The sequence below is a fragment of the Bubalus bubalis genome, chromosome 2 (genome assembly GCF_019923935.1).
Source record: "Bubalus bubalis isolate 160015118507 breed Murrah chromosome 2, NDDB_SH_1, whole genome shotgun sequence".
NCBI lineage: Eukaryota > Metazoa > Chordata > Mammalia > Artiodactyla > Bovidae > Bubalus > Bubalus bubalis.
In genome coordinates, this window is record NC_059158.1 from 48,473,141 (window position 1) to 48,492,972 (window position 19,832).

The 19,832-nt window shown below is 40.0% G+C and overlaps 1 protein-coding gene across 2 annotated transcripts in view; it reads left to right on the plus strand.

Moving 5' to 3' along the window:
* BEND6 (BEN domain containing 6) overlaps positions 1–19,832 on the plus strand; it is a 64,649-nt gene that overhangs the window by 27,304 nt on the left and 17,513 nt on the right. For both annotated transcript variants that reach the window (XM_044931977.2, XM_006072873.4), the window contains 3 exons: positions 13,810–14,030; positions 15,494–15,686; positions 17,606–17,742. In XM_044931977.2, the coding sequence (XP_044787912.1) occupies positions 13,810–14,030; positions 15,494–15,686; positions 17,606–17,733 (542 nt within the window). In that variant the 3' untranslated portion in view covers positions 17,734–17,742. The remainder of the gene's footprint in view (positions 1–13,809; positions 14,031–15,493; positions 15,687–17,605; positions 17,743–19,832) is intronic.

A 19,832-nucleotide genomic window follows, 5' to 3' on the forward strand; every position in this document is an offset into this window, starting at 1 on the left:
CAAGAATGAAAAAATCAGTGCCTTAGAGAAAAAATTAAAAACTACATGTTAAGAAAATCTATGATTACACAATTTAACATGGATACACTATCAAATCCTCAGTTTATTGCTTAGAAAATCTTAGATTATTCCTACAAAATACCAAATGTTGTATTCATTTAATAATGTCCAACAAATATTTACTTTAGTATTTAGCTCAGAGTAAGGGAGCATATAATATAGGCTTAGACAGAAAAGACCAGTTAGACAAGAGATACGTCAATGTGTTCACGATGTACTTATCTCATTCCCCTCTGCTAACGAAGCGCTAGAAAATGGGGCCTGTGGTGATCCCTTATAGAACCACTGGAATTAAACAATCCATATATTAAATTTTAGATTTAGAGTTGGGAGGAGTGGAAAATAATCACATTCCATTGAAGACTTAAAAAGGAGAAAGATAGGCCCAAGAAAATTAAAACTCCCCTGGTATAATGCCTTTTGGAAGAACCTATTAATATATTATGTTTAAGTGTTTATTTTTTAAATTATGGTTTCCATTTGTAGTTCAGCGTCATGCCCTATTTTTACAGCTGAATTATATTCTGTGTTGGAAAGCATTCTTTCCAACATAAAACGGTAAATGCATAGTGTATTTTGAAAATACATCCCTCTGGCTGCTGTGTACAGAATGAGTACAAGGAGCACAGAAAGGAAAGTGGGGAAGAACCACTCTGAAAGGTGTTCCAGTCCTCATACTAGCAGGATGGCAGCCTCGCGCAGGGCTGTGGCCATGGAAATAAAGAAGACGATCTTGCAGAAATGGCAGGAGACAGAACAATGTCGTGAGCTAGGTCGACACAGTGATGGCTCAGATGCCTTCCTACCATTATTGGTTAAGTTGAAGGCTTCCTAGTTTTAAGTAGAAACAGGGACATGTGAATGGAAATAAGATATTTATTCCACCAACAAGCTATTCTCTCTTTATTTTTTACATCTTAAATGTTGCATTTTTATAACTGATGGTTTTTCCTGGTGAGGTTTTTGCAGTTTTCCTTTTTATAAGGACGTCAGTCATTTTGGGTTAAGGCCTACCTCATTTTAACTTGATTACATCTGCAAGACCCTATTTCCAAATAAGGTCACACGCTGAGATTTTGGAGGTTGGACTTCAGCATCTCTTTTTAGGGGGTACACAGTTCAGCCCACAATATTCCATATTGCTAACCCCAAAGGTCATTTCTGAAGGGTCCCATTAAGTGCCTGCTACTTTTGACGCCTTGGCTACCTCCCCTCCCTTGGCTTCAAGGACACCTGATTCCTCAGGTGCTGCTGAGCTTTCCACCCTGGTCCGTGTGTCTGCCTCATTTCATCATTTTACCCTCCAAATATCTAATAATGCCCAGGCTCAGCCCTTGGACTCCTTTCTTTTCTGTCTGCGTGCATTCCACAGGGGCCCATGTCCAATTCTATGGTGTTAAATTCAACAGTAACTGTGATTCTCAGACGTACCTCTGGCCTGGACTTCTCCCTTTAGCTCCCGACTCACTGTCTGACTGTATTTACGTGACCGGCAGGTATCTCAGGTCAGCCTGTCCCGTCCATGTGCGCAGCCTTCCCCTCCACCTGCTCCTGTATTTCCTTCTTCCTTGTCTTGGTTAATGCTAACTGCATAGTTAAAGTTTCTCAAGTCAAAAATCATGATGCTATCTTGTAGTTCTTTTACATCCTACACTCAGTCTCTTGGCAAATCCTACTAACTTCCCCTTCAAAATATCTCTGGGTTAGACTAGTCCAGATCACCAGCATCTCTCACCCCGGCTATCACGGTGGCTTTCTCCCTGGTCTTGTGCTTTTGCTCATGCTCCTGTGCAGTCGCCTCTCAATGTGCAGCAGTTGCAACCCTGCTCCTTGTAGGCCAGCTCATGCCATTCTCTGAAAACTCTTTGGTGCACGTCCACCTCACAGGGGGAAGAACCAAGGTCAGTTTTATGATCTAGAGTCCTTACATGATCCAGGCACCTCCCCGCCACCTACCTTTCTGGTCTTGTTTTCTACTCTCTCCCCATCCTTCTTTGTGATTCAACCCATCCTGGACTGCTTGCTTTCCCTCTGAATACATCAGAGGTGATCTGACTTCAGGGTCTCTGTACCAACTTTCTCCTTGGCCTGGGATGTTCCTCCCCCAGATATCCATGTGGTTTGCACCCCCACATCCTTCAAGACTTCACTCTAAATTCATTTTTGCCCTGACTTACTCTCTCCATTTAAACTATCAGCCTCTCTTCCCTCACAACGTTTTTTATCCCCCTCCCTTGCTTTGCTTCCTCTTTGGTATTTACAACTCTATATCCTCTGTTCCATATTTAATATTGTCTGCCCCCCACATGTGCACACACTGGAATGTACTCCTGGAAACCAAAGTAAGGTTGGCTATTGGGTGGACTTCAGGCAACAGGAAGAGTCAGGAACTGCCAACCGCCACTGCAGCATGCATGCATTTCTTCATCCAACCAATATTCATAAAGTCCTCTGTATATCAGGCACTGCTGCAAGTACCTAGGAAAACTCAGTGAGCAAAACAGCAAAAGATCCCTGCTCTCGTGAAACTCACATTCCAGTGAGGCAAGCAGTCAAGATCATGAAAACTAGTGATTAAATAAATTACATAATATGTTAGCAAGTGGAAAAAGCTATGGGAAAAAATAGGTGGTCGAGGAGGATGGGGATTTGAGAGAGAGCGTGTGTGTTTTAGAATAATGTGGGTCATAGTAGGTCTCCTTGTGAATCTATAGTTGGGAACTAGGACGATATCAAAAAGTTGAAATTTCGTGTATAATCCAAGTAAGAAAGGGATCTGAGAGAAGAGTGCACAGTGGTTATTCATCTTTTGCTCAGCAGTATTCTTCTTTGAACTAAGAATCAGTTTTTCTGTCTATAAAGCCTATTAACTAAGAAATATGGCAGAGCATATATGCCATTCTAGACATTCAGAACAGCAGATGTGTGTGTGCTCTGTGTGCACATGTTAAACATTTGAAGCAGATCTTGTGGACCACAGCTAACCAGCACAGTAAGATAGAGAAGGAGAGAAGCGATATCTCTTCTGTACAGAATGCTATTAAATTGTTACTCCGTGTAAAGGGTGAATATATACCCAGGAAAAATGATGCCTCAGCTGAAAACTCAACTCTATTAACTAAAGAGATTTCAGTAAAGAAGGAAAACTCAAAAAAAAAAGAAGGAAAACTCAATTAAGTTTTGCCAAGGCTCATTTAAATATAGCAGAAAGCTGTCAAAGTTTCAGACATAGGCAAAGTAAAACCAGTGAATCACTGAAGTAGTAATCATTAAAAGTTTATTGTGCTCACATCAAAAAGACAGTTTGCAAATCAGGAGCACTCAAATCAGAATACGGAATAAGGCTCAGGGGTATATTTTTATAAAGCAGCTTGTATAGTGAGAACGCAGTGACTGATTATACTTCTTTATAATATTGGTTATAATATTAGAATTTTTTTAAATCGCAGGGAATTGGGTCAGTGGTTGCCTCATATCAACCTTGGGAAGCAGTTCAAGTTTTGTTTATGATTTTTCAGAGATGAAAACAAGAAATGGCCCATGACTAGTTAAGTCTTGCAAAACAAGCTAAATTAAGCCTTGTTTGTGTGATTAAATGGTTCTGTCTGCTTGGGGAATTTTCAAGGCTGGTTTTCATTTCTGATTTTTAACAAAGCTTAAGTTAAATGTGTGAATCTCCCTCTTTTCTTGAAATCCTATGAAAAAGAAACTTAAAATGCATAAAACCACAAGGACCAAGAAAACTCAAAAGGAGACCACAGCAGATAAAAGATGCCGATAAAATTTGAGAAGCTGAGAGCAGATGGATGAATGGTAACTGACTCCATCTGGAGAAATCTGAAAGCTCAGTGTCTGTGATGGAGTGGGGGAGGTACAGGCACAGGACTGAGGAAGAGGAATTCAAAGGAAATAAGCCACATCCCAGCCCAGAACTACAGAAGGCTTAGAATTGTACTTGAGAAAAGGATTATGTTAGTCCTGATAGTGCGAAAACTGGAGGAGTCATTGAAAAACTTCATCAAAACCCTTTAGGACCCAAAGTCTCACATTTTTCCTGTGTAGCCGGCAACTTCCACCCTTCCCACAGCCAAGGATGGGTGTGTTCTCTTAGGAGAGGTTGATCCAAAGCCATGAACTCAGGGACACTGAGCACACTTGAGGGAAGGGGTGTGATCATGGAGGAACTCCTCTAACGTGTAATGCAGAGACCGAATCAAAGGGGACAGTAAGGTCACAGGAAACAGAGAAAATGCAGGGAGCAGAGGGAGGCTCCACGAAACAGGGTGGTTTAAGGAAGGAACAGTCAAAGACATCAATAAAATGTGTGGAAGTGAAAGTTAAGAAAGTCTTGTAGATATCGCATCAAGGAGACTAAGAAAAGGGAAATAAAAGAGATTAGGAAAAACAGAGAATGAGTCCAGGAGGTCAAACATCCAAAGAAAAGAGGTCCTGATAGAGAGGAGAGAGAAGAGGGAGAAATTATCTTAAAAATAAATACAGTAAACTTCTAGAACTGAAAGACATAAAATTCTAGACTAAAAGATGCTATCAAAAGCAAAAAAGCTTATTTAAGGCACAATAATGTGAAATTTCAGAACACCGGGAAGGGAAGATCCAGAAGCTTTCGGAGGGAGCAGGCATGTTACCTGCTAAGACGTGGGGGTCAGATGATGTTGGACTTTTCACCAGCAACACTGGAAGTTCCAAGGCAATTGAGCAATGCCTTTAACATTCTGAGGAGAAATGATTTAAACCTAGACTTCTATACCCAGTGAAACCGTCAACCAAGGGTGAGGGCAGAATAATGATACTGTCACACTTACAATGACTCAGTGCTCGTCCTGTGCTTCCTGTTTCAAAAATTAAGGGAGGCTGTGTTCCTCTAAATGAGAGAGTGGATCTAGAAAGTCAATCTGAAAATGGTAGTCCAGTTCAGGAGAGGGACAGAGAATAGCCCCAGACTAATCGTGAGGGGACACTCCAGGGGAGCAACTCCACAGTGGGCCGGACGCAGCTGGTTCAGAGAGGTGGAGGGGCTTCCAGGAGAGAGATGACTGAGAGAAATACGAAACTGAGAGATGACATAGTCGAAAGTCAGTAAACAATTGTATGAATCTGAAAAAAATAAAAGAACAGTTGGTTATGCTTATTATTATTATTAAAGACTGTAATGGTAATGACCAGAGAAACAGGTAAATGAATTAGAAATTGTCCCTCTAAAGCACTAGGTAATCCAGAGTGGTAGCAGTAGGGCAGAGGACTCCTATTTTTCATTATAAGCCTTATTGTATTTAAAAAATAAATGCCTAGTACATAATAGATACTCCAAATCTAACAGCTACCATTTTTTTAAAAACCAGCAATTTTCTTAAAGATAAAACTGCTGGTTATATCCCTAAAAAAATAAAAAGAATCTACACATATTAATTACAAATAGCTATAAAATATCTACTAGTTACCCTAACAAGAAATGTGTTGGCTTCCCAGGTGGCTCAGTGGTTAAGAGTCCGCCTGCCAATGCAGGAGATGCAGGAGACACAGGAGGCACAGTTTCAGTCCCTGGGTTGGGAAGATGAAGATCCCCTGGAGGAGGAAATGGCAACCTGCTCCAGTATTCTTGCCTGGGAAATCCCAGGGACAGAGGAGCCTGGAGGGCTACAGTCCGTAGGGTCACAAAGAGTCAGACACAGCTGAGCAACTGAGCACAGAATGTGTAGGATCTATGATGGGAAATTAAAACCTCAACAGAGAAATACACAAATCTGGACTTCCCTGATGGCCCAGTGGTTAAGAAGCCTCCTGCTAATGCAGTGGACACAGGTTCGATCCCTGGACTAGGAAGATCCCGCATACCTCAGGACAACAAGGCCGGTGCACCACAGTTAACGAGCCTGCAGTCTAGAACCTATGCTGTGCAGCAAGAGAAGCCCACACACCACGACTGGGGAGTAGCTGCCCCTCTCCACGACTAGAGGAAGCCTGCATGCAGCAACAGAGACTCAGTGTGGCCAGAAGAAAAAGAAATACACAAAGCTGAATAGAAAGACCTTGAATTCATAGATGAGAAGATGCCAGTTCATCCCAAAATAACTCCTAGTTTGAATGGAATCCCAGTCAAAATGTCAATAATTGCTTTTTTTGGGGATTTTATCTTTGGGATAATTTGACAATAATTATTCTAAAGTTAACCTGAAAGAATTAATAGGCAAAACCAAGTAAGAATATTCTGAAAAAGAATCTGAGGGCATACTGTCAACATGAAACCACATGGTTCTGGTAATTCCAAGCAACTTGCTAGGACAAGAGGCAGCAGATCAATGGAACAGAACACACATTCCCAGATAATACCTTCCACACAGAGAAGAAATGTCCCGGAGCCACTACGGCACACGGGCATGGTTTAGAGGGATCAAACCACCTGGGTTCAAACCCTGGCTCTGCCACCTACTAGCTGTGTAGCTGAGTGTGAGATCAATGGAAATGATGAAAGCGCTGCCCTGGGTGACACGCAAAGCATTCAGAGCAGAGGCTGGCAAGGCACGTGCATGGAGTGTTTGCTTCTTGCTGTTCGGCAGCCAGCCCAGCCACATGGGGCTCTGCTCCTAGGAAAGCCCCACCGGCTTGTTAAAGGCGTTGCTGCCACCAGATTCAAATTCTGAAGAAGCTTGGAGCAAGGAGTCCTGCATTTCCATTTCACAGTGAGCCTGGCCATTTACTACATAGTGAGTCCTGCAAGCTTTTAGGATAAGGATGAATTATTCAACAGAGGATGCTGGGCAAACTGACATTCCAGTGTTGGGGGAGGGACAGGTTTAAGTTAGGCTCTCGTTTCACACCATATGGCATACTAAAAACATAACTGTACAGTTTAAATTAAAACTTCATGTTCTGAATTTGAGTTTCAACACAAGATGAATTTTATTCTTGAAAATTAATAATGCATATTTTCTAATAATATTCACTGAAGAGGCCTAGAAACAAGAAACCAATAGCAAAGAGCACTTCCAGCACCTGGGTTATGGTCTCAAAATACTGTTTCCCACTAAAAGGAGCTGGGGTTCCCTGGAGAAACAGCTGATTCCAGAACTCGCCCAGGAAATGGACAAGATGAGCCTTGTCAGGAGCGTTGAAGGGAAATGCAGATGAAAATGTTGTCCTATTGGGAAAGAAGGAGGTCAGCAAAGACCATGTGAGCATGTCAACTGGAAGAGGTTCCTACTGGCCAAAAATTATCACTGGAGCATCAGTAATAATGACTGTGGCAATTGGTTTTCATGTGTGTTCACATGCATGAGTTCATTCAAAGGAGAGAAAACTTAATGACCATCTGGAAGAACCAACTCATTGTTTTGAAAACTGGCAAATACAGACTGAAAAATCAAGTGTTTATCCTGCCATTATTATAGAAATTAACCTCAGGGTAACCAAATAGTTGATGAGAGAAAGTTTCCCTTGGTAGAAGAATTCTAGCTAAATGAAGAAGAAAAGAATTAGGATATCACCATTTCATAACCCCTTGTGATTTAATGAATCTAGGCAGTGATCATTCAGTTCAGTTCACTTCAGTCGCTCAGTCGTGTCCGGCTCTTTGCGACCCGGTGAATTGCAGCACGCCAGGCCTCCCTGTCCATCACCAACTCCCGGAGTTCACCCAAATTCATGTCCATTGAGTCAGTGATACCATCCAGCCATCTCATCCTCTGTCGTCCCCTTCTCCTCCTGCCCCCAATCCCTCCCAGCATCAGGGTCTTTTCCAGTGAGTCAACTCTTCGCATAAGGTGGCCAAAGTACTGGAGTTTCAGCTTTAGCAACATTCCTTCCAAAGAACACCCAGGACTGATCTCCTTCAGAATGGACTGGTTGGATCTCCTTGCAGTCCAAGGGACTCTCAAGAGTCTTCTCCAACACCACAGTTCAAAAGCATCAATTCTTCGGCACTCAGCTTTCTTCACAGTCCAACTCTCACATCCATACATGACTACTGGAAAAACCATTGACTGCTAATATTACAACAGAAGGTTATCATGCATTCAATGCCGTCTGCTGGAAGTGTTTTTAACTTCCAAGCCTTTAGATCTAACTACCAACTTACACCAAGTAAGGAACAAAAGAATATGTGAAACACTCTCTTAAGGGTGCGATCAGCAAAATCCAGACTGTGGGAAACCCTCCAGGCCGAAGGACTCAAGTTTCTTCCGCTAACAGCCTGGTGTGCTGCAGTCCATGCGGTCGCAAAGAGTCAGACACAACTGAGCGACTGAGCAACAACGAAAAACAACTATCAATCACAAGGAAAAAACTAGAAGAGGGAAAGGAAAAGCATAGTTTGTAAGAGACAGCAACGGATTGTATTAGGGCGTGTGCTTAGTTCTGTCCAACTGTGCGACACCGAGGAATGTAGCCCTCCAGGCTCCTCTACCCGTGGAATTCTCCAGGCAAGCATACTGGGGTGGGTTGCCATTTCCTGCTCCAAGGGGTCTTTCTGACCTAGAGAGCTAACCTACGTCTCCTGCATCTCCTGTATTGGCAGACAGATTCTTTACCACTGCACCACTTTGGAAGCCCAACAAATTATAATATGTGCACTTTATTTGGATTCTGATTCAAACAAACTGAAAACAACATAGACAACAGCAAGGAGCAATCTGTACATTTGCTAGTTTGTTTTTTAATGGTATTCAAAAACTATTGCTAAGTATTTCTGGTTGTAACAATGGTGTTATGGTTATATATATATATATTTTTTAATTTCTGACCTTCAGTGATATACACGAAAATATTTACAGATAAAATGAAATGATGGCTGCGATTTGCTTGGAGTAATTCTGCAGGTAAAGGAGAAAGTGGATGGAGGCATAGGTGCAATGAGATTGGCCATGAGTTGGAACTGGGGCATGGAGTACATGAGAGTTTACTATTTTGTGTATGTGTGTTTAAACATTTCCATTAAAGTTTAGAAAAAATATATATACAGGGAGAAAGAAAGCTTACTTGGGGAAAGATGTTTCGACTGTATGAAATATGTGAGTGAATATTTAACTGATCTGAATGGCTTTCTAAACAAATAAATAGTATATTAGGGAAAAGACTACTACTTTTAACTAAAATAAAAACTTAAAATATGTGTCTGCTTATAAAACATAGTAAAATTAAAATAAACACTCTAAGAAAAATAATTGTAACATGACAAATTAAAGGTTAAAGTGCTTAAGACAGAAGGAAATTAATAATAAAAGCAAAGCTAATACACTGTGCTTATAGTGTAGTAGGCACTCCTATAAGCACTTTACAAAAGCCGTCTGCTGCTGCTGCTGCTGCTGCTGCTGCTAAGTCACTTCAGTCTTGTCCGACTCTGTGTGACCCCATGGACAGCAGCCCACCAGGCTCCCCCGTCCCTGGGATTCTCCAGGCAAGAATACTGGAGTGGGTTGCCATTTCCTTCTTCAATGCATGAAAGTGAAAAGTGAAAGTGAAGTCACTCAGTCGTGTCTAACTCCTAGCGACCCCATAGACTGCAGCCTACCAGGCTCCTCTGTCCATGCCGTCTAGCATATTATAAAATAGAAAAAGTACTAACATTCCTTGGCCTAATAGCTATCTCATACGATAAGTTCAAATAATCAATCAATAAATATTTAACTTCACAATAATAAAATAATTGCAATTTAAGTTGTACTAAATTTTTAAATTATTTTTTTATCGAAGGATAATTGCTTTACAGAATTTTGTTTTCTGTCAAAGCTCAACACGAATCAGCCATATATCCCCTCCCTTTTGAAGCTGCCTCCCATCTACCTCTCCATCCCACCCCTATAGGTTGATACAGAGCCCCTGTTTGAGTTCTCTGAGCCATACAGCAAATTCCCGTTGGCTATCTATTTTACATATGGTAATGTATGTTTCCATGTTACTCTTTCCATACATCTCACCCTCTCCTCCCCCCTCCCCATGTCCATGAGTCTATTCTAAAATTTTAGTTATCAAAATAGTGAAGATCATTGTTCATAATGAACATCTCTTGTTGATAGTGCAGTGACTGGTTGACTTCATACCTTACTAGTGGGCATGTAAGTTGGAAGATTCTGGAGAGCCATTCAACAATATTGACTGAGTCTTAGAAACATTCATACCTCTGAGCCTATTGTTATGCTTTCAGGAATTTGTAGTTATCAATATGATCAGAGATACATATATAGATGTCTCTGGTAAATGGTTCATAAGAATGTTGTCTATAGTCAAGAAAAATTGAAGCAACTTAAATTCCAAAAAGAAAAAAAAGGAGCATTTAAATAAATTACAGGAATCAATACCTTGAAATATTAGGAAATCCTTAAAGTGTATGTTTAATTGGAAAAGAATGAATATGTGCATGTGTGTGTGTGTGTGTGTGTGTATATCTGAATCACTTTGCTATATACCCGAAACATAGTAAATCAACTATTTGTTGATGTTGCTTAGTCACTAAGTCATGCCCAACTCTTTGTGACACCATAGACTGCAGCATGCCAGGCTTCCCTGTCCTTCACTGTCTCCTGGAGTTTGCTCAAATTCATACCCATTTAGTTGGTGGTGCTATCCAATCATCTCATCCTCTGTTGCCCTCTCCTCTTTTTGCCCTCAATCTTTCCCAGCATCAAGGTCATTTCCAATGAGTTGGCTTCTCACATAAGGTGGCCAAAGTATTGGAGCTTCAGTTTCGGCATCAGTCCTTCCATTGAATATTCAGGGTTGATTTCCTTTAAGATTGACTGGCTTGATCTCCTTGCAGTCCAAGGAACTCTCAAATCAATCAACTGTACTTCAATAAATAAATAAATAAAGTATAATTAAATAAAAAATAAATAATATTCATCCTTCTAAAAAAAAGAATGAATAACTGACACAACAGGAATGAATCTCAAAACATTATGCAGAACAAAAATCAGACCAAAAAAAGGAGAATATACCACTTGCATCCATTTATATGGAATTCTAGAACAGGTAAAGAAGTCACATTAGTCGTTGCTTTTGAGGTGAGTCCAGGAATTAATTTATTTGGAAAGAACATGAGGCAACTTTCTGGGCAGACGGAAACATTCTATGAACATATTGGTGTGTGCTTATTGGGTTTATCCTTTTGTCAAACTCATCCCCCATACCTACTTATATCCTGTTCAGACTTCATGTAAGATCTTACCTTTGATGCTAAGCAAATTACACCTCAAAAGGTCATATTTTCCAAGATTTAATAAAATAGGTAAAATATTCAATGTATGATCTTAATTGAAAAAAAAAAGAACCATGATACAATGCTGTGGATGTAGCACAGTCCTAATTATACAAAAGAAAGTATATGACAAAGATACAGAGATAGAATTGGCAAGAAGGATATCTTCTGATGAACATGTACAGCTTTCATTATTAGAAAAAGCGGTGAATGTTTTCTAAAACCCACTTTATACGGAATTCCCTTTTTCTCCTTACAGTCTAGCTTTGGCCTTCTTGCAGTTCCTTAAATACAGAACTTGTGTTTTTGTGTTTCCTATGCTCCTGATGACCTCCAGGTATTTAATTCCTGCTCAGCCCGCAGCTGTCAGGTAACTCTTGACTGCCCCAGAGAAGCCCTCTGTGCCCCTTCCCTTAGAGGAGAGGCTGCTTGCCTCTCCTCAGTGGTCTTAACAACTGCAATTTTTCATTTCTTTGCATGCACCTTGAGTTACCCAAACCGTAAAGTTAAGTGCACTGTCTTCTAGATGGCCAAGTCCGCTAAGACACCTGATACCAACTGCAAATTTAGGGGTTTTCAAAAACCACTCTCAGGCTCAGTAATTTGCTAAAGACAGTAAATTCACCAAAACCTGTGATACTCATGGTTATACTTATTACAAGAAAAGAATACAAATTAGAACTAGCCAAAGTTGGAAGAGACCTATAGGGCAGAGTCTGATCAGTTTCCAAGTGAAAAATTTCTGTCCCCAGGACCCATTACCTCCTAGTCTTTACATGTTACAACAATACACACAGAGGATTGTCCACCCAGGAAGCTCTCTGAGCTTGGGCATCCCAAGTTTTTAAATGAAAGTTCATTATGTAAGCATAATAGATTGATTGACTGCTCACAGGGTTGAACTCAGGCTCTAGGTCTTTCTGGCTTTCTGGCCATGGCCAGCTTCTGCCCTAAGACTAGGCTGTATGATTGTCCCCACCCTGAGAAACTCCTTAGCATAAACATAAGTCAGATGTGTTCTGAGGGGCTCACCGTGACACTCCTGATACTGCTGAAGAAATTCAAGGGTAGAGAGATTACTTCCCAGGAACTGGGGGGTGGTGGGTGGGGGTTAGGGCTGGCGATCAGATTTCTTTCTGAGCAGGCCTAATGCTTACACACAGCACCGTTAGGTAAAGAGTGCTCCCCACCTGTCCCAGTTCCAAAAGGCTAGGACCGCATCTAGTTTTGCTCCCGGTTTCATTCCTTGCACCTAGAGCCGTGAGCAAATGTTGCGAGTCGGTGCAACATTGTGGTTTACAGCAGGGGATGGGCAGAGTCCTAATTTGAATGTTGGCTCTTCTTTTCACTGAGTAGACCCTGATAGGTATTTAACCTCTCATTGCCTCATTGTCCTCATCTATAAATTGCAGGTAGTGATAATATTATATTAATACCTTTCTAGGAGAATTGCAATGAGGAGTAAATGAATAAACATCAATGAAGTTCCCAAAATAGTGCCTGGCACAGAGTAAAAACTAGCTAAATGTCTGATATTATTAAGTGCTCAATAAGTAATTGCTGATAGAGCAACTGGCTATCTCATGAGAGATGCTTAGCAAATGTTAACTGAAAAATATAGAATAACATTTTCTTCTTTAGCAGGTTTTTTTCTATTATTTTTCTATTAACATAGTATCAAATGTGTTGATTTGGACATATCATCACTATATCTGATGTTCAGGTCTTTAATCATCTATAATTCTAAAGATTATATAGCTCAATAATATGCTTAGAAAAGTACAAAAAAGTTCCAGTCTTTTCGCCTCTCTACCAGGCATTACCCCCAACTGCAGAGTGAGGAGTTGAATTAGACAGGGTTCAAAGTGTCTTCCAGCTTCAACAAAATGTTATTTGTCCTTAGGAAACAAACTAGATATAAGAACAGAGAAGACCATTTTACATGGAGGCATGAAACCTATGAATGTGTAAGTTTCCATTTAAAAAAAGGAACAAAGAGAACATTCAAGTTGACTACCAAAATCCATCTGTTATCTGTGAATACATAGATTTGAATTGTGGCCATAAATTTTTAATAATTTGATGTCATTTGACTCCCTGGCAAATCATACACTAAGATTATAGAAGATTTAGTGAGAAACCTATTTATTTAATCTCATCACTTAAACTGGCCTGATGGAAGGTGATACAATTAGTAATGTCTCCAAACAAGAGATTAAGCACCTTCAAGCAATACCATTAGCAATTAGAAAAAGAACCAACTTCTAAAAACATTTTTTTAGTTACAAAGTAATGCATATATATTTGGATACAACAACCAAATGATTTAACACTGATTTACTATTATTCAGCAATTATTAAATTATTGAATAATAAAAAGTAAATGTGTTCCAATCACTGTTCTTACCATGTTTATTTTCCAGATGTAGCAAGTGTTAACAGTTTGTTCTATACACTTCTATGCATAGACACACAATAAAAAATACGTGTCTATGCTGTTATGACAAGCATCTGTAAAGACCTACCTGTTCTTGCCATTTTAGTGTTACCGCAGGCCGTCACTCAGTTTGAAGAACTGGTCGGTATGGCAGAGGCACTGCTCAAGGGTGGAGGAACCCTGTCCACATCCGCATCCACCCTCTGGAGAGCAGCGAATAACTCCTCACCAGATTCCTTTGCTTCTACATGCAGTAATTCTAACTCTGATTCCAGTTCACCCATCTCCCTGAAAGCTGAGGAAGACCATCAGACGGATGAGAAACAGGTCAGCAGGGAGACTGTCCCATCTTTCTCTGGGGTGCAGTTACAGGCGAAATGAAAATCACAGAACAACATAGTCATTGTCTTATCAGATCACTTTATGGAACTTTAGGTCAGTCATAATATTCTGATGACACAAAACAATTTTTTTTACAATAAATCTAATATCTGTGAAGTAAATATCCAGTTTAGAAAATAAATGGTGAACAATGATGAAGTTATTAAACTAGAAAATTCTTAAACCAGTGAGAAAAGGACAATTATGCATTAAAGGTTATAAAACTGTATTATTGAGACCAGGTGAATTTCAGCCTGTACATGCTGGCTGAACACAATTCTTTGTCTTCTTTACCAATTTCTCTTAATCAAGAAACAGAAGCTAAAAATACAAGTTTTGTTAGAATCAGCCTAGGAAAATATGCCTTCAAGAGCAAGTAATAACTGTAAATGTTCACAATCTAGCATTCAGAACACTTGAATTTTAGTGTACCAGTTTCCTCCTGCGATGTAACAGGATCCCACAAACTGAGTGATTTATAATATTACAAACTCAGACGCTATAAAGCCAAGGTGCTGGCTAGTTCTTTCCTTTCTAGAGGCTCGGGGGAAGGCTCTGTTTCCTGGCTATGTGGGTTCTAGAATTCAGTCTCTTGTGGCGCTACAGCTGAGCTCCCTGTTTTCTTGTCAGCTGTAAACTGAAGGATGTTCCCACATGCCCCGATTCGTGGTCTTCCTCCACCATCTTCAAAGCCAGTCAGAGCAGGCAATCCCCTCTCACTCTCTGAGTCTCTCCTTCCTCTGTGGCTTCTTTCTTGGCCACTTTTCTGTTAGCCATTTTCTTTATTTTTATTAAACACTTATTGTGTGCTTATTATATACCAGACACTGCTAAGTGTATGTATATATTTATACACATAAGATTATATATGTATGTGTGTATGTAAATATATATTCATACTTGCAATAAAGTACATGAATTTTAAGTGTAAAACAGGTAAAATTTTAAAACGTCTCATAATTAGATTGGGCCTTTCTGAATAACCCGGCATACTCTCCAGCTTTCCCCATCTCAAGGTCCTTTAATGACTCCTGCAAAGTTGGTTTCCCCATATAAGGTGGCACATTCACAGGTTTCAGGGATGACGATGTGGTTGTTGTCCGTGGGCCATTATTCTGTTTAGTAGGAGCGGTTGAGGGTGGAATAATCCTTAAAGCACCAAATCCAGATTACATGACAAGAATGTGAATACACTCTGGAACAAATACCTCATACATATTGGGAGTCTATCTCAAAAATAACATCTAACTCTAACCCCTGATATATATATATATATATTAAATATATGGGCACCACCTTAAAGAATGTTGATTTTGTTTTCTGGTTTGTATGAATTCAATGAATAATATATTTCTTCAGATACTCCTTTCCTTTTTCAGTTATTTCAATTATTATTTTTAATTTTTTAGTTCAAGATTGAAAAATGGCAGATTGCACGTTGCAACAAGAGCAAGCCTCAGAAGTTCATTAATGATTTAATGCAAGTGCTTTACACAAATGAATACATGGCCACACACAGCCTGACGGGGGCAAAATCCTCTACTTCAAGGGACAAGGCCGTGAAACCAGCTATGAATCAGAATGAAGTTCAAGAAATTATAGGTGATATGATTGCATTATATTGTGTCACATGAATCTGAAATTAGTTTACCATTCAACATTTGGTTGTTCTTTCATTACCTTTTTTTCTTCAGATTTATTTTTCTATGAGAGAAATATCTCAGGGTAGCCGAAACCTCTTACGATACATGGTGAATTTTGTGGAACAACTTGACATTAAAAGTGGTTAATGGGACTTCCTTGGTGGTCCAGTGGTTAAGAATCCGCCTGCCAATGCAAAGGACACAGGTTCGATCCCTGGTCCAGGAAGATCCCACATGTTGAAGAATATTTAAGCCCAAGCACCTACTGAAAAACACACTGTGCGCCGCCATGACTAGAGAAAGCCAATGAGAGGCAGCAAGAACCCAGCATGGCCAAAAATTAATTAGTTTAAAAAATTTTAAGTGGTATTAAAATAAAAATGAATTCTATATCACTGAAAAATTTGAATTCATACAATTCATAGCTTTAGAAGAGTAAAGTGTCAAAATTCACTCCAACAAAATTTTATTAACTGTTCATATCTTGTATTCTTTTTCTTTATTTTGGTTAGAAATATCCCTTATCTTTTATTCAGAAAAATGAAGGTTAATGTAACCATCCTACCTACAGTTTTTAAGTTAATCTCCTTAAATATAATAATCTAGGTTATCAAGTAACAATTTTAAGTACTCACTGAATCCCAGCTCTCTGTATTTTGATAGTACTTCATTTCTTAGTTGGAAAATAGTCAGTTGGAATCTGCTTGTTTCAGCTGATGCTGGGAATGGGTAAAAATAAATTCTCAGCATTTTGGGTAAAGGACACGTGTTATTCAGAACAAGCAACAAGGGTAAAGCTGGGTGGTACTGTAGGAAGACTCATACATATGTTCTCAGTTTATGATATAGACCTATTATCTCTTGCTTTGCTTTGGAAAATCTGCCTATATAGTCTGTTTAAATATCTCATGGGTGTTTGGGCTGCTTTTTCAAAATGGAGGCAAAAATTATAATGTGTGGTGTTTGGTGTTTTATCTCAGTTCATAACTTAAGATGCAAAGGCCTGATAATGTGGGTTTTTAATTAATTTACTTATTTTTATTCAAGTATAGTTGATGTATGGTATTACATAAATTACAGGTGTACAATATAGTGTTTCAGGGCTTCCCAGGTGGCTCAGTGGTAAAGAATCCAGCTGCCAATGCAAGGGAACACAGGAGATGTGGGTTCAGTCCCTGGGTGGGAAAGATCTCCCACTGGCAACCCACTCCAGTATTCTTGCCTGGAGAATCCTGTGGACAGAGGAGCCTGGCCAGCTATAGTCCATGGGGTAAAAAAAGCGTCGGACACGGCTCAGTGACTGAGCAGGTACATATGCAATATAGTGTTTCACAGTTTTTAATGTTTATACTCTGTGTACAGTTATTATAAACTATTGGCTCTATTTCTCAGGTTGTACAATGAACGTGAAAGAGAAAGTTGCTCAGCTGTTTCAGACTCTTTGCAACCTCATGGATTGTATTCTCCATGCCAAAGTACTGGAGTGGATAGCCTATCTCCTCTCCAGGGTATCTTCCCAACTCAGAGATTGAACCCAGGTCTCCCGCATTTCGGGCGGATTCTTTACCAGCTGAACCACCAGGGCAGCCCAAGAATACTGGAGTGGATAGCCTATCCCTTCTCTAGGGGATCTTCCTGACTCAGGATTCAAACCAGGGTCTCCTGCATTGGAGGCAGATTCTTTACCAGCTGAGCCACAAGGGAAGCCCATATAACTTACTTTATGCATAATCATTGTACCTCTTAACCCCCCAGCCCAACATCGCCCCTCCCCTACTCCCCCACTCCCCACTGGCAACCACTGGTTTGTTCTTTGTTTTTGTGACTCTACTCCCATCTGATAAAGTGTTTTTCTGTGTTTTGTTGTTGTTGTTACAGGAATCACAAAGCAATTGTTTCCCAGCACAGACGACGTTTCAATCAGGAGAATGATAGGGCAAAAGCTAAACAACTGTACCAAGAAGCCAAATTTAAACAAAACTCTGAACTCTCAGGATATTAAGTAGAACTTCTCGGTAAGTATTGTCAATCTCTGTAATCCTTTCAGTGTGGCAAGAAGATGCAATACCTGTACCCATGGGACAGCCTTTCCCAAACACTCTGCTGGAGGAGACCAGTTGGCTGTGCGAAGCTGATGAGTATCCCTGGGGTGAAGCAAAGACAGGGAAGGGAAGGTAAACCTGGGAAATGCTGGGTCAGGTACACAGATTCTCCTCTCCCAGAGCCTCTCAAATATTCTGATGCCCTTTAAACACGCCCGAGTGCAGCAGAAATCTCTAAGAAGGGCATATTGGGTATAGTGTTTCCCAAGTGCATTTCACTGAGGAAGTTTTATTTTTCTTCACATCTTAACTATGGGTGGAGCTAGAAGGGAGCCAGGGGAAAGACACATGACAATTTAGGAAGTGCTTCTCTAGTACTTCCTAAGGGAGGTACAGACCCTTGAGAGGTCCCTGAGGTCCATCACTGGGGCTGTACTTACAACGCTGAACAGAGAACAAACCGCTGGTCGAGGGTCTCCTCTACCATCCCATCCTGCTTCCCAGTGTCTTTAAATCTTTCAGTCAGTTGTTACAGTTTGAATTTTTGAGATAAGTATTTTTTACCAATATATTTGTATTAAAATACTCAAAGGAAGAACTATTTGTTTTTAGTGAGTTCTAAAGGAAATTCACTTTATGATCAAGCCTTGCCCTAGGCAAGAGTGTGATGTGTTTGCTTTACTAACTGAAAGTCTTGGCCTTTTCACCTGTCCTCATTCTTCCTCTTCATTACTTTGATGGAAAATACATGACACATGTGTACTGTTATGCTTTTAATAACTTTTAAACAGAGGTATATGATAAGCAAGTGAGGGCAGGTTTTCCTTCCATTTTCTTAACTTCTGCCTTTGACTTCCACTTTGCCTGCTCTCTGCCTGATTTGTCACCTTGAGACCATGTCATTTGTCTTTTTCTTCTGTGTTTTAAATAGATGTGGATATGAGTGTAATACAGTGATTCCCCCATCCATCACTGACTACCACCTCATCCTCCTTGAGGGTCCCTTACTATGTTGCTATACATTTAAGGCTACCTCTGCTGAGGGTCAACAATAGTCTCTCTTCCTATAACAAAACAAAATGACCAAAAAACCTACTTATAATAGCTGCAGGGAAATTCTTTCCCTTGGCTCATACATACTGGCAGTTCTGCCTGAAGAATTTATAAAAGGTAAAGATACTTGTATCCTTTTTCTCCCCCAGGGATTAAAAATTTCAGTAGATGGTGAATCTCACAATCACCCAGTTAAGAGCTAATTGCTTAAAAGAGCCCGTGGAACTCCTTGGGTTTTTTAAAAATTTTATTTTATTGAAGTACAGTTGATTTACAATGTTAATGTCTACTGTAGAGCAAAATGATTCACATATATATATATACACATATATATATATATATTCTTTTTCGTATTCTTTTCATTATGGTTAATCCAAGGATATTCAAAATATGGACTTCTTTTTTGACATGAGGCTCCTCAGTTGTATCATGGCCAAGTTCCCCATCTACAGGTCATGTTACCAGACCTCCAAGTCATAGGGCTCTCTTTTGGAGCACATAATTGTGTCTCAGAGCTCCGCAAAGCATTTTCATATCCTAACTTCTTCCTGTTTTGTATCCCAGGCTGCTGAGGGTAGGCATGAAACTCATATCTGATAACAGCAGAATATTGAAGAAATTAAAGTTAAAAGGTTTTTCTATCAGTTTTGCTTCCACTTGCCAGCCATAAAATCACCTGGTGATGACATTAATTAAAACTGAAAGGAAGAAGGAATCTTTTGTTATGAATGCAGGAAACTCTGGTGCCTCGTGCACCTGAGCTTGGGGGCCAAGATGCTTGGAATAGAAATGTGTATATTTTGAATCAGAAGTAGAGATAAACAGTAGAATGGGATTTTTGTTTAATTGGCAGATACCTTTCATTTGAAGTATAGGCTCAATCCAATTATTTCAAAAGGACTGAGAAAATTCACTGGGAAAGACAGGGTCACAGAAGCCCTGATTCAGCCCGTGCTTGATGAATGAGTCAGATACAGCGCCACCTGGTGGAGCACTGCTGCACTTTTCTC